Source organism: Leptidea sinapis, chromosome 15 (genome assembly GCF_905404315.1).
Source record: "Leptidea sinapis chromosome 15, ilLepSina1.1, whole genome shotgun sequence".
In the NCBI taxonomy this organism is placed as follows: Eukaryota; Metazoa; Arthropoda; class Insecta; order Lepidoptera; family Pieridae; genus Leptidea; species Leptidea sinapis.
Genome location: NC_066279.1, coordinates 10732576 through 10748912, shown reverse-complemented (window position 1 = coordinate 10748912; position 16337 = coordinate 10732576). Strand labels below are relative to the sequence as shown.

At 38.6% G+C, this 16337-nt stretch overlaps 1 protein-coding gene across 1 annotated transcript in view; it reads right to left on the bottom strand.

Moving 5' to 3' along the window:
- LOC126968460 (dymeclin) overlaps positions 1-16337 on the bottom strand; it is a 32738-nt gene that overhangs the window by 8170 nt on the left and 8231 nt on the right. The window contains exons 5-12 of the mRNA XM_050813509.1: positions 14348-14475; positions 10367-10483; positions 9105-9241; positions 6259-6465; positions 3266-3339; positions 2662-2784; positions 1969-2094; positions 576-738 (exon numbers count right to left, since the gene is read on the bottom strand). Of these exons, the coding sequence (XP_050669466.1) occupies positions 576-738; positions 1969-2094; positions 2662-2784; positions 3266-3339; positions 6259-6465; positions 9105-9241; positions 10367-10483; positions 14348-14475 (1075 nt within the window). The remainder of the gene's footprint in view (positions 1-575; positions 739-1968; positions 2095-2661; positions 2785-3265; positions 3340-6258; positions 6466-9104; positions 9242-10366; positions 10484-14347; positions 14476-16337) is intronic.

Sequence of the window (16337 nt, the reverse complement as noted above, 5' to 3'; positions counted from 1 at the left end):
CAAAAAGTAAGAACAATGCGGGACTCGAACCCGCCACCTCTATGGTTCCGTCCCAGAGTGAGTTATCGACTGTTAAGTAGATTCTGTAGATGTAGCCACAGCCTGAGAGTTGAACAAGATATACCAAAGTTTACGACCCATGTGTACTCGAACGGTTGGCTCAGCTGGAATGGGAGCTCGGGCGGTGTGCGGAAGTGGCGCGCGGGTTTTTAGTCCAACATCGTTCATGAATTCTGGTTAGAAATTTAATTCGTATAATTAAGAGTGAGGATTATCACTATGTAAATAAAATATTACTGCAGAATAAACGTTTCATTTAATGCCGATGATGGTCTTTCGTATCTCATAGCAAGTTATGTATGTAGACAATAATACAATTATTTTTAAAACTATCAAAGAATTTTTAGGTGGCCATAGTTGGTAGCCCCAACATGATGGACCGACGTTCTGGTCAAGATCTCCGGACTAGGTTGGATGAAGGCAGCGCAGAATCGATCGTCATGGGGATCTTTGATGAACACTCACAAACATTCGAAATATCGGAGTATCCTTCGTAACAGCATAATTATACTCACAGCTCATATTGGCAATAGCCGCAAGACAATTAGTGTGCAGATACTTGTCCCGAACTCGCGCCATGTTGTACTGTAGCGCTCTCACTACCACCAATACCATCAGGCCACCCACTGATATCTCCGACAGCGTCCGTTCCGTGTACCAAACGAGGTTTTTCAACATCTGCGAAAATATGGACCTCGATGTTTGTTACACCTACATATATAGACAATTTTTGGGCTGAATTTAGTGCTTGACGAACGATGAGCCCTGATGTCGGACAAGCGTAGCTAAAACAATGAAAATATATGAACGCGTACAGTACAGACATATCACCCTCTCCACCTGTCACTTTCTACAATTTGTAATGACTTGTTATGCCATATAAATTAAGTAGTCCGCGTCCGCTCATTGTATCAATTGTCATATTTACTAAAACGTCATTTAGGTACTGAATTATTTGAGTATGAGTGTGAGTACCACAGAGCGAGCAAACTTCGGATGCGACATCGTGTTACATTATGGTTAGGTATACCGAAAAGTCGCAAACCAAAGCGTATTCACAACAAATGTAAAAAATATACAAATCATAGAGTATTTAAGTATTGGGATAGCTACAAGGTCACAGAATGGCTCAAGCGGAGATCGGCGCTGGATATACATGATATGTGTGTCAGCGTATGCCGAGCTTGTGCCTATTTGCGGCTGATGTTTGAGCTACTTTTATTTAATTATGTTTAAGTTTCATTTTAATTTTAAGTTTTACTCTATTTTGTACTAAGTTTTGTGTAGCTGAAAATAAAATATTATTATTTGCATTGCGAATATGCAAGTATGTTTGTGTCAAAAAAATACATGGGTTCCAGATAAGTAACCACCATAAATTATATGCTAAAACCTTCTCCGAAACACGTTGTGTCTTATGGTATAATTACTATTCCTATCAGTACAGTAGTTTCCGCAGCATAACCGAAGAACAAAACAAGAATGCAGAGGTCAGGAATGCGATAGTACTGTGACCTAAGTATAATTGATGAACATAATCATGAAAGTGTCGATAAATTTAAACAATGTTTTAAGTTTACCATTTCAACCTAAAAAATTTCAATATCAAATTTTCGTTCTGCCCCTCTTCTGCACACATGTCTAAAACCTTTTTCATCTTTTCTCGTGCTTGGCGATGAATCGGAATGATGGACATGAATCAGTCATTATTAAAATCAAAAAGATATACGGGATCGCAACATCAGTATTAACGCGATAACACGATAAGCGTACGATAACTGTCAACGCGGCGAAGAGTGCGGACGGCGGGGGGAGATGTTCCCGCTCTTTTTACCTAAGGCCCCGATTGCATTCAACTCGCGCTCTATCTGTATGAGACCTCCTGCTTGACACATAGTGTACACTTACAATAGAATGTACATTTTTGATAAGCTTCTCATCTTCTGTCAGTATGAGCAGTACAATGAGCGACATATAAATATGATGGGAGTTATTGTCTGGGGCATTGTACAGAACTTGTAGTATTGGCACCACCTGGAAATAACAATATAAAGAATATCAATATCAAGAAAACTGAAATTAAAACAGATATTTTTATCTAACTAGTGACACTAATTATAACATTGTAACGCATCATCAAAATTTAGGCTTAATGATATATGGGATGGGCATGCTCCATTTAATATGTTTGCTAGAAAATTTTAAAAAGTTGCATTTTCCTCTGTTGCAAATGCATGCTATTATACAGCATAAGTAAATATTGTCCATTTTACCGTCCTGTCATGTTAGATCACAATCGTTCATAATCTGATTTGATGCATTTAGTAATATCATTTATATAAAATTTAAATATTAAGGGTCCTAAGTGCGAGACTTGTGGTACCCCGCATAGCTGATACAAATCCCGGGAATGATAATTATTAATTTTAACCACAAGCGGTCGGGAAGCCAAATAAAATGTTAACGATGTTAGCAATTTTCCGATATGCCATAGGTGTTCCTAAGTTTCCTTAAGTGTCGGAAATGGTCGACATTATCGAATGTTTTACTGAAGTCGTATAAATGACGTCAACACGTAAAAAAATCCAAGCTTAAACTTACCAAGTTTTCAATTTGTGGCTCAGTGCTAACATGCCTTTTGTATGCTTTGCATGAGTACAGCATCAAGTATAACAGCAGGGTGGAATGTTCACAAGCTGCAGACGCACACAATGCTTTATGGAGCTGGAAAAATACATTAATATGAGGTGCTGCTAACAACGGGTTCACAACGGAGCAATTTTAGTTAAAAATCTAGGCTAAGTAAACTCTACAATTCATTTATTGGCAATTATGTTAACTTTTATAATAAGCTTCCTGAAAACATAATGGAAATTTCACTCAACAAGTTTAAAGCCGATATAAAACATAAACTTAAGCATAGAAAATTCTTAATACAATTTAAAAGATTATTTAGATGATAAGAAAACTTAGGTATGAATATAATGGCCCTAAGGGATTTGAGGTTTAAATTACTCTTAGTTTCTGATCGGACGAGACCTTTAACCTTAGAGTATACTCCCAACTTAATGGCCGGCAACGTAATTGTGGACCCCTGGTTTTGCAAATGTCCATGGGTGGTTGCCTCACCACTTCCCATCACGTGAGCACCTTTCCTGTTTGCGATCTCTTATAATTTAGAGAGCAGAATTTGGAATGAACTTACCGCCGCCATGTCTATCCTCGGCGCCGTCACCTGCGTAACACCACCGTCCTTTTGTGGTGTTATTGTAGAGGTATCTGAAAGAAAATATTAATACATTATCATTCCATATATGCCAATAGGCATCTCCCATATTAAGAGTCTAAATAATATACCTACACTAGATTGCAAGTTAATTGAGATAAATTTAGTTCTTTTATTCTATAATCGAACTTCTGAATTGGCGTGAATTATTAAGCTAATTACATTAGTTATTTGTTTTGTGTTGATTTGTTTATTGTTAATTATATTTAGTGTTTGTATTGGGGAAAACAAGAAGTTGCTGTGTGTTTTGTGTTTAAAATAGGTAACTAGTAAGGAATTAAAATATAATGGAGAAATTCCAGTGTTGCGATTGTGGCGAAAATGCCATTTGTATACAGAAATTAGGTACCTATCCTTTTGCACAATTTTCGTTCATTTGTATAAAATAAAAGTATAAAAATTGTTTCTCTTAATAGACCAATGCCAAATATTAGTTTAACTCAACAAAAAGGTAAAACTATGAGATATTTCAATACCAAGTATTACAAAAAATACACTTGGCAAGTTGGATGCCGCCATTCCAATTTATTGTTCTGCTTTCCTTGCTGTTTATTTTCTACAACGAAGAATGTGGAATGATACTGGTTATGGTGACTTGAATAATTTGATAAATCTTAATAAAAACACGATCAATCTGCCTGAACAGCAGAAAAATGTTGGTAAGTGAACTTATATGTATCCTTATAACAGGAATTAAATATTAATCGCAACTACGACTAGTTAGGCTTCCAGTGCCTACCGCGCTGAAAAATATAACACGTCCCTGTATATTATATCTGCGCAATCATTTAACAAATGCTATTAATATGTTTTTCTAATCCTCTGAAATGAAATGAAATTTTATTTGCAGGAAACATTGTACTTAAGATGTTAACAATATAATGGATAATCCAATATGTTTCGTCAATTGACATGCAAAATATGTTACAAAATTGTCTAAACACTGCTCGTACTGTTATACCGAAACATGTCGGATTTCACAATGATATCATTAATATTTATAAAATGAAATTTTAAGATATTATAATATGAGGCGTAAATAACTTAATAATTCATTTAGTACCTATGTATATAATATTAACAAATTCAATGTCATAAAAGTATATTAATTTACATATATTATTATCAAATAGTAATTCATTTTGTATTGAAAAATTCATTTAAACTAGAGAAGCACTTATTTGTTAACCACTGATGCAGTCTTCTTTTAAAAACCTTGAACGGTAAATCTTTCAATTCATTGGACAATTTATTATATATTTTCACAGACATGATAGATACCTTGTGTTTAAAACCTTCTGGCTTTTTTTTTGTATAGAAATCACACATATGTTTTTGAACAAGGCTTATTTCATATATATATAGGCATGGCAGCGATAGAATTTTCAATTTTTTAAATAGCGGTCGACAAGAATCTTGGGGGCCGGCTCCACAAACCGCCCTGATACACTTCTTCTGCCCAATAAATAAATGCCCTATGCTCACCGAGTTGCCCCATATGACCAATCCATATCTTAAAGCTGAAACCACGAATGCATGATATGCCATTAGCGCTGTTTTTTCACCTATTGTTTTTGATACGCGTTTGAGAACAAATACATGTTGGTTAATTTTTTTGCTAATTTTGTCAACATGTGACTCTTATTTTATCTGTCAATTATACAGCTACGATTATTAATATTAGTACATATTTTATTGAGTCTTTTAAAAAAGTCTATATTATGTATATATTGTATACGTCTATTAGGCAGAGATTTCGTTCAGTTGTGCTTCGACCGCGCTTTGAAAACAACGCCACGCAATGAAAAACTGTCCAAATAACAGCATATCCAAACTTTAAAAGGATGGAGTGTCGTACTGCAGGTGAGTGCCACTTTAAATTAACACAATTGTATAATTAACGTAACGTTTTTAATAATTTAGTTAAATAATTACATTTCAATTGCTAAAACAAATTTTGGAATAGACGGACGTCGAATTCACACCATAATGAAAGAGTTTCTTAAGAGCTTATACAGTAAAATATGACTTTGAACATTACTGCCACGAAAGAAGGTGTTCATTTGAATGTTGTTTTAATGTTATTTGTAAATGTTACTGTATATAAAACGCCGCTCGGGCTTTCTTGACGAACTTATAATAGGCGAATTAGACTCCCACTTGTTTAACGAACGTCAATGCAAGATTTACATTAATTATGGACCTTAAAATATGTACGATATTGATTAATAAAGATAATTTATACTAAATAATATTTTGGTAAGTATACAGTTTATGGTGCCCCGGACACGAGACCGTTAAGTTATTGATTTATTTGTTAACGGGCTGATCCAGTACTCCTTGTACGCTCGTTATATTTTTTATTTTTTTATTTTATTGGGGTTGACAACAGCTTAATACAAAATAATCACTTATAATTAAATACAAAAACATAGCCAATTATAGTCTACCACAGTTTTACAATAAGCAGTGTTTACAATAATAAAGAAAAAAAATTTTTTTATCATAGTCCTCTTCCAGATAAACAGATCAGTGGGAGGCTCCTTTGCACAGGATGCCGGCTAGATTATGGGTACCACAACGGCGCCTTTTTCTGCCGTGAAGCAGTAATTTGTAAGCATTATTGCGTTTCGGTCTGAAGGGCGCCGTAGCTCACTAGTTACATTAAAGGTACTAAAGTATCATCTGCCCAGTAATTTCACTCAATTACTGGGCAGATGAGACTGTACATCTTATGCCTCAAAGTGAGGAGCGCAATTGTGATGCCGCTCAGAATGTTTGCGTGTTTCAATCCCGAGCGGCACAGAACTTTAATTGACAGGTCATATCAATTACCATCAACTGAACGTCCTGCTTGTCTCGTCCCTTACTATCAAATATATAATAAAAGAAAGATAAAAAGAAATGCTTACCGTTACTATCCTCACAATTCAACAACGCGTTCCTATAGAGGTTTTTGCTGTTGATGTTGTAGTTGGTGAGTGCCAAAAGCAGCAGGCACGACTGGTTCGCGACGGGGTGATCACTTTTGAGCCTCTCTTGTAACTCGTGGCGGTCTTGCGGTGGACTCGTGAGTATGGAGTTGGATGGCGATAACGAAAACAGATTCCAAAAACTGGCTGGAAGTGTATTAATATAATAAATAAAAGTTTTATGTTTTAATATAATGTAAACTGAAGCTTAAAATATTTATACAACGTGGCGCTATAATGGTGACATTAAATGAACAAAAAGATAGATCTATCTTACCTTAATCGTAAAAAAATAATTCTAAAATTTAAAGTAAATAGTTGGAATTTAGAAATTTTCAAACAAGCAAATTATCTATTTAGGAAACAAAATTTTTATCACCTTTACATGATCGCATAAGACGGCACTAAGTATGTATCAGTGCCTACGCTACCGCGCGGCTACTATTTCTTACAGGTTGTTCCGAAATGATATTTATGGAAAATTTATTTATTTGGGTGAATTATGTATGTTATTTTTGAATATTTTTTTTTATGATTACGGTTAAGTAGTTCTACCTTTGTGTTAGTTTAATGTCGCCATTGCAGCGCCACTTATATCTATATAAGGGTGGCAATGAGTTTCATGGCCCTTATTCTCATTAAAGATAAATTTTTTCGAAATGTTAGTAAGTCGTCAAATGTATATGTCATTTGACATAAGTGAATAAATAATATGTTTTTTTATTATTAACACCATGAAAAGCTCAATAGAAACTCAGATTTTATATAAGCCTTCAATAATATCTATCCGTTTAACCTAGTATTTAGTATATTTTTTCTGACTGTAACTATATGGAAATTCAAATTTCAAGTTTAGATTCCTGTCCATTTTATAACAAGCGTATATTAGCGATGTTTTAAATCTCCGCTAAGTTATTATGAATAAGACAGTAAATATTATAATTGGACGTAGTTAAGCAGAAAGGACTCAAACCACACTTTGGTCAAAATAGAGTTAGGTATGCCATTGTACTCCTGAAGGTCGAATCTGTCATGTAGTGAAAAACCTATTTTTAAGTTTTTGATATTTATATAGGATATTATTATGGAAGATTATTTAGAGCTGAAGCTTCAAATGCCTATAAGTCAAAAGTGTCTTTGTTTGGTTTGAGTCCTTTCTGCTTAACTATGTCCCAATTGAAAGCCGCCATTAAAAAAACATTAATGTGTGCAATTCATACGTAGTAGAAGTGAAACCTTCAAAAATGATGAAGAATTTTACTTTAAAAACAATGAAAAATCTACGTACGTATACAAAACACCAAGTTGTTGTTGTGATGTCTTTTCTCTAGTTTTGTACTACGCTTGCGCGCAGAAACACGTATTAACACACGTACAATCATTCCCGACTCGTGGTCACACCTTTTTGTCACACCAAGGGTTTTACTACACCCTGTTGGTAACTGGTATAATTAGTGATGTGTCATTTTCTATTCTCCTGATCTCGACATTCTCGATACTTTAGATAACGAATGTTGATGATACCACGGGTTTTACTACAACTTTTATATGTTAACGTTAGTGGTTTGATAAGTACAATCTGTTAATCTAGGCAAAGATATATAACTATTGTACATAGGTATAATAATTAACGTAGTATTTCCATAAAATGGCCTAAAGCAGTGTAAAAATGAGAGTAGCATTTTTTTTGTTGTTTGTGGCGCAAAGTCAATTGGTATAAATGGTAAGTTACACAGACGAATTGCTGGTTTATGCGCAGTGGTACCTCTCGTGCCTCCAGAATTTATCACTGAAGGATGGGATTACATAAAAAATAAACCAAAGATTTGGGTGCCTCTGAAATGAAAGTTTCTTTGCAGAATGGAACGTTGACGGAGAAAGACACAGAACAAATAATGTTTGCGAAAGTTGGCACTCTCCACTAAATAACTAACAAATATTTTGTGACAGTTAATAAATTATTAACTGTCTTAAAAGAGGACATGGAAAAAATCCCAAGGAAAAAGATAAATTGGTTATTAATACGCAAACAAAACTTATTAATAATAAAATAGCTTAAGGCCATTTTATAGAAATACTACGTAAATTATTATACCACTGTACAAATAAGTTATACATCTTTGCCTAGATTGATAGATTGTACTTATCACACCACTAACGTTAAGGTATAAAACCCGTGGTATGGAGACGAGGAAAAAAATATTTTCCGTCCATAATCATTCGTTATCTAAACTATCGAGAATGTCGAGATCATGAGAATAGAAATTGACACATCACTAATTATATCACTTACCAACAGGGTGTAGTAAAACAAAGAGCCCAAAGAGAACCACGAACAACAACAACGGATCAGCACTTGTATAATAATTTTAAGATAATTTGTGCATGACCCTCTAAACTGCATATGAGGTGCTGGTACATGTTGCTAGGAAGACACATGATTTCAACCGCTATGAAAGACATTACTATCACCGCTACCATATTTCTGTTCTCCTGCTGTCTATGAAGTAATACGTCATGCGCATTACGTCAGAATATATTAAGGTATATTAGCGTATCTAGCGTAATCTCTTCTTCATCTATGATCGCCTGGTACCAAAACACTGTATAATGCTTCCTATCTCATTTTCTCCCACGTTAAATCTTATGAATTTATGTGTCTGTCTCATTCTCTCGCCGGCTGCATTCTATACATTTATCTGTTTGAGTTTTAATCGTCCCGCTTTTTCGTTTCATCGAGTTTCAAATCACAACGATTCTAAAGAAGTTTCACTTCAAAAACTTACAGGCAATACTTAGTAACACACTTCCGGGACCTCGAGCTCCGTACTGCGGCGGTGCCGAAGTCATATTTGACAGGTTATTGAGAAGCGTCTTGACCAAGAGGGGGGCGTGCATACTGTATCTACTTTGAAATAGTGTTCTGAAAAACCCATCACATAATATTATAAATTGTTAGAATAAATATGATAGATTTTAAAACATAATTATATGAAACTCAGTATCTGTTATTATAATTACAACATTTGTAAGTTTATTTTAAATTTTATTGATGACTTATATCTGGTGGTAGCGGACTCTAATATTTCCCTAATAACACCTCAGGGAAGGGGGCGGCTGAAAACCAGCGCTGCTCGGAGTAATGTACGCTGAGCAGCAGTAGCTGAGCCACTACCATTTGTTTTCATTTTAATTTGTAATCATATGTAGCACATATGATATTCTGTATTTTTTCTTTGAAAACAATAAATGTGATTTTATTTATTTATTTAATTTAAGCATAAGTACATTGTAGTAGTTTATGTGACTGTAGGTCTGACTAGACAGACAGACCCACAGACAGACTTGTCTGTGTAGCCTACACATACACGTCATAGTTTTTTTTAATTCAGAGACAAAATAGAGTCGGCCCCAACTATCATATCGTTCGATATCTTACTTACGTGCAACAAAAATTTAATTGCTAATTGAAATTTCATTTCGAACTAAATGTTATCTCGGCCGATATTAAAATAGAGGTCAAATCAAATTTCTTTGTTTTAAGTTGATGAAGATGTTATTGTTTAGTTTATGTGACTTATAATAACTTAAGTAATAACTTAACAGTCAAAGTAATTTAACAGTCTATTTTATGGTGGTCATAATGTGCGGTTCTTGAGCAGAATTTATGATATTTGAGTATATATAATACTTTTTTAAAACATTTTATCAATAAGAACACTTTTACATGTGTTAAGCGCGCGGAAATTTATTCATTACCGCGCTGATACTTTTTCCTTCTGTATACCAACTCCAACACATGGAGGAGGTTTTTAATTTAAAAGTTTGTGTACATTTTTATGAGCACAATATGTGAGTCTCTATTTTCAGCCATGCCCGCACACTAAGTGACTAACATATCGTGAGTGTAAGAACTGTCAAGCACACTAAAGTAATAAACCTGGCCTGTTCTCATGCGTTACCTAACAGCAAGAGGCTCTATCTTCACATATAAATTATCTAAGGTTCTGTCATTAATATATTATGATGAACAATTATTGCATCTTACATGTAAATAGGCGAAAAGTCTATTAGCTCCTTGGTCTCCGCGCTGGCGGACATATAGATAGACATAAGCACCAAAAGAGAATTGATGCATTCTAGATGTAGGTAGTATGTGTTATCCCTGAAATAAATGTCATAAGTTATATCAACGGTTACCATGGCAACGGTTGCATAGCGTGGGCGTGTGGCAGGTGGCTTTATTATTTATATTTTTTTATATAAGTGATCTGACAAGTGATCTGACGTTCACAGAGCACTGGGTCCCCGACAATTCGAGCAGCAGCAGATTTTCTACAGTATCATACTATTTATTTTAATTAAAAGGGTGCGTCCTTAGTCAAAGTCAATTAAACTTTATTCGATTAGGCTTAAATTAAGCGTTTTTGAATCGTCACTATAAATATATATAAATATTTCATTTAAATTACTGAATCTACCATATGTTCGAAAAAAGTTGAGCTTGTGAGAAGAACATACAAGAAGCTCAACGGCCACTCTTTTCAATCAAATAGAGTATTTAACAATGGCTGTAATATACATAACAAATTTGCTGGATCGAGTGTTCGCCAGCTCGCAGTTCGGACAGCCAAATTACTGGGCAAATGAGACTTAACATCTTATGTCTCAAGGTGACGAGCGCAATTGTTGTGCTCAAAATTTTAGGGTTTTTCATGAATCCTGAGTGGCACTGCGTTGCAATGGGCAGGAGGGATCTATTACCATCAGTTGAACGTCCTGCTCGTCTCGTCTCTTATTGTAATACAACAAAGCAACAAACATGCACTCTTTCGTGGCGGATTGCGCATGCGCGGTGCGCTGTCACTCGGGACGCACCGAGAATTAAGTCAAGTAATGAATTTTTTTTTTTATGGAATAGGAGGACAAACGAGCGTACGGGTCACCTGGTTTTAAGTGATCACCGCCGCCCACACTCTCCTGCAACACCAGAGGAATCACAGGAGCGTTGCCGGCCTTTAAGGAAGGTGTACGCGCTTTTCTTGAAGGTACCCATGTCGTATCGTCCCGGAAACACCGCACAAGGAAGCTCATTCCACAGCTTCGTGGTACGAGGAAGAAAGCTCCTTGAAAACCGCACTGTGGAGGACCGCCACACATCCAGATGGTGGGGATGATATCGTAACTTGTGGCGTGTCGTGCGAAGGTGAAATTCGGCGGCAGGAATCAGGTTGAACAGCTCTTCGGAACACTCCCCGTGATACATGCGGTAGAAGACACACAATGAAGCGACGTCTCTACGCAACGCCAAGTGATCCAGCCGTTCACAGAGTACTGGGTCCCCGACAATTCGAGCTGCTCTGCGTTGCACGCGGTCAAATGGATCGAGCTGATACTGAGGTGCGCCAGACCAGAGATGACAGCAATACTCCATGTGAGGCCGGACCTGCGCTTTGTAGAGCGCTAGAATGTGGGCCGGCTTGAAGTATTGCCGTGCTCTATTTATGACGCCCAGTTTCTTTGAAGCCAGTTTGGCTTTGCCCTCCAGATGGCCACGGAATTGGCAATTGCTCGAGATTTCGAGACCCAGTATTCCGATACTAGGCGAGGCTTTAAGGGCAGTGTTCTCGAAGAGCGGTGATACGGCAAATGGGGTTTTTTTAGTGGTAAACGCGCAAACTTGAGTATTCTGGGGGTTAAATTGGACAAGGTTCAACTAACCCCATTCCGCAACCTTCTCGAGAGAGGACTCGATAGAAGACACAAGTTTCTCCCGGCACTGGTCGACGTTTTCCCGAGAGAGACCTGCATGGCCCGTATATACGGCATCACCAGTGCTGTCGTCTGCATAGCAATGCATGTTGGCGGTGTCCAACATATCATTGATATGCAGAAGAAACAGCGTGGGAGATAGCACACAGTCTTGGGGCACTCCAGCGTTCACGGGCTTGGGATTCGAGCAATAACCGTCGATAACGACCTGTATGCTGCGCCCAGTGAGGAAGCTGGAGGTCCACTTGCATAAGCTCTCGGGAAGCCCAAATGATGGAAGTTTTGCGAGGAGAGCCTTGTGCCATACACGATCAAAGGCCTTCGCTATATCCAGACCAACTGCCAGGCCTTCCCCCTTGCTTTCAATAGCCGCCGCCCATCTATGTGTTAGGTATACCAGAAGATCGCCAGTCGACCGACCATGGCGAAAGCCGTACTGCCGGTCGTTGATCAACTGGTGACCCTCAAGGTATACCAAGAGCTGGCGGTTAATTATGCTCTCCATGATTTTGGAGAGTAGGGAGGTAATAGCAATAGGCCTGTAGTTTGCCGGATCCGAACTGTCTCCTTTTTTTGGGATCGGATGGACAAGGGCTGACTTCCATGAATCAGGGACTATGCCTTTTGAATAAGAGTGCCGGAATAAACGCGTTAGCACCGGCGTCAACTCAGGGGCACACATTCTAAGCACGATTGGAGAAATGCCATCCGGCCCGCTCGACTTCCTGACGTCCAACGAAAACAGAGCTCGCCTAACAGTTTTCTGTCGGAACTGTACTTCAGGCATGGAGCTCTGACACCGCGGGATGGTCGGCGGTGTTTTTCCGTTGTCGTCAAGAGTCGAGTTGGAGGCAAAAAGAGTGCACAGGAGATCGGCTTTCTCTTTTGCCGTATGGGCCAGGGTGTCATTCCTCATGTGCAACGGCGGCATGGACGGCTGGTTGAAGTTACCAAGAGCAGCTTTCGACAACGACCAGAACTTGCGTGTTCCGGTCGGGTAAGGAAAGCTGCTCGCCAATTTTGACGACGTGCTTCGATTTCGCACGGGCGATTTGCCGCTTAAAAAATCTGGAGGCACGGTTATATTTCCTCTTCAGAACTTTGCAGTTCGGATCCTTTGAGCCCAGCGCACCCAACCCAAGTTCGATACGCCTGTTTTTTGCAGTCAGATGCTGCTTTAACTGACGCATCGAACCAGGGCTGTGATCTGCCACCGATCTCTACTACAGAGCTTGGTATAAAAATATCCATGCCCTGCAGTATCACATCGGCTACTGCAACGGCGCAGGCACTAGGATCATCCGAAGGGAAACAAACCCTGCCCTAAGGGTAGGATGCAAAAAAGGAACGCGTCCTATCCCAATCTGTGTAGTCAGCAGAAGATCTAATAAGGACGGCATGTGGCTATCCACATCCGGGAGCCGCGTCGGCGACTCAACCAATTGGGACAGACCATACGCCAATGCAAAATTATGCACAGATCGCCCTGCGTAGTCTGTGGTACGTGATCCAAGCCATTCGGCATTGTGCCCGTTGAAATCACCCAAGACTACGATTTCAGCGGAGGGGATCTGAGCAAGCACGTCATCAAGTGCCGCTTGAACGCAGCCCATGAGGTGATCCGTTTCTGCGTTACCACTATGGGACCTGTAGACACACGCATAGATGCGGACGCGGTCCTCTAAATCTACGCGGAGCCAGAGAGTAGACAGGCCCCTACCCTCAAAATTGCCGAGACGGCGACAGCAGATATCCTCCCTAACGTACACACATACCCCGGCATGAGGCATGAAATTATGCTCAATTTTGTACCCGGGGTACGTTAAATATGACGTATCGCTAGGTCGAGATATCTGCGGCTCCGTAATGGCCTCCGGTCCTCGACACTAGCCTATGCGAAACATAGCGGCACTAGGCCGCTACTTCACGCCGGTATTCTGTGCGAGTGTGGTAAGTAACCCGGACGAGTCTGGCCCGATTGTGCTGACGTCATAAGACAGCAGCGTGACTCTCCCACTTTCAAAAAGCCCGTAGTCGCCTCTTACGATACCCTTGGACCTGGGACTACCCTATTCTTTTTACGCCCCGGGGCAGCACAGGGCAAAATATGATTTGGGTATAATATAAACACTGACATTTAAGGCGAAATATCACATCAAGCGGAGACTCAGTAGCGAGTCGCATCTATACGCTGATGGAATAACGGACAGCGCGACGATAGAAGCGCGCATTCAGAGGTGGCCTATGATGTACTTACGTTACGGGTACGTCAATGATGACACTTATCAATGCATCAACCAGCATTTCAGTTCGGCTCTCTGCGTTCGGCGCTTTCTGTGTGGGCTCTGTTTGTGATTGCTCCTCTTTCTCTGCCGATGGGGGTGGCTAGAATTAAACAATAGGCTATATGAAAGAGCGGCTTATTTGGTAATACCTATGTCTATGAAGACGAAAAGGCACACCGTACCTTTTCGTCTTCATCTTTCTATTCAGCTTTCAATAATTGAATGCGTTAACGAACGCAACGCCATATATATATTTCTTGTGTGCGTGTGTATGTCACTGAACTCCTCCTAGACGGCTGGACCGATTCTATTGAAACTTTCTGTGTGTATTCAGGTGGATTCGAGAATGGTTTAGATTCACAACTGAACTACCTCCTAAACGGCTGGACCGATTTTGATGATTTTTTTTTGTGTTGCAGTGAATTTGAGATTGGTGTGTGTCTTCAGGTGGATTTGAGAATGATTTTGATTCAAATTTAACTACCCCCTAAACGGCTGGACCGATTTTGATGATTTGTTTGTGTGTTCCAGTGAATTTGAGATTGTTTTAGATTCTCAATTCCGTCCATATAGTGTATTTTAGAGGACTCCTTCTAACAGCTGGACCGATTTTTCAAATTAAAGACGTGTGTCCGAAATTTCCGACAGAACAACGTCTGTTGGGTCCACTAGTACATATATATATTTCTTGTGTGCGTGTGTATGTCACTGAACTCCACCTAGACGGCTGGACCGATTTTGATGAAATTTTTTGTGTGTGTTCAAGGGGATTCGAGGATGGTTTAGATTCACAATTGAACTGCCTCCTAAGCGGCTGGACCGATTTTGATGATTTTTTTGTGTGTTCAATTGAATTTGAGATTGGTTTAGATTCTCAATTCCGTCCATATAATATAATTCTCCTGCTAATGTGTATGTTAGTGAACTAGTACCAGGATTGACGACAGAGCCATATTTTAATGAAACATTTAAATTATAAATATTGCCTGAACAGTGACTACGACTTTATTATAAAAGTGTATAAGGATAAATCCCTTAAAGCTATTATATATCTTATGAAGCCTCCTAGATTTAGCTGCAAGCAATCCCTTATTTCTAGTATTATAATAATGAATATCCACTATATAGAGTAAAAAGGTGACGATTTTTATAAACGTCAATTGAGCATACAAATGATTTAAGTTTTCTTTCGTGTTAATTCCGCCAATATTTGTTTTTAAACAATTCGACACGTGTTTCGAGACTCTTCTCTCGTGCCAGATTTTGGCGACATAACACGTCCTGAGGATGCCTCGTGTAGAGGCGAAACACGTGTCGAATTTTTTAAAAACAAATATTGGCGGATTTAACACTAAAAAAAAATTAAATCATTTGTATAATTATGGATTTCCGCAAAGTAACGCCTACTTCAATATTTTTTTTTGTCAATTAAGCATTTTAGTTCCGTCGTTGTTGTTGATTGCTTTGTGGGGAAGAAATCCATCCGACGCGGGGAGGCTGATATCATCCGATAAAGGCACGCCTCACGTGCTCTGTTGACTGCGCTATGACGCATGCCCTTGACGAAAGCAAAAAAAACACAGCTTTGGGCATAGCTAATAACTAATAATGTTTTGGTCGTATATATACACATTAGCCAATCGATTTGGACCAAGATATATAGAAAACGTATGGACACACTATGGACGTTCGGTTCGATAAACTATATAAGAGAAATGAACAGTTAAGCGCTAGAGGGCCGCAATTGAGATGTTTGCCAAGAAAGGACTCAATATTTAATCCTCTCAAAAAATTTCTGCAGCAAAACTCTGTTGTGTTTAGACCGCGCTTTGAATAACACACCACGCAATGACATTGTTCAGTGAAGAACTGCCTAAATAACAGCACATTCAAACTTAATAAGGATGGAGTGTATATTTCAGGTAAGCGCCCCTTTTAATTAACAAAATTATGTAACTGACT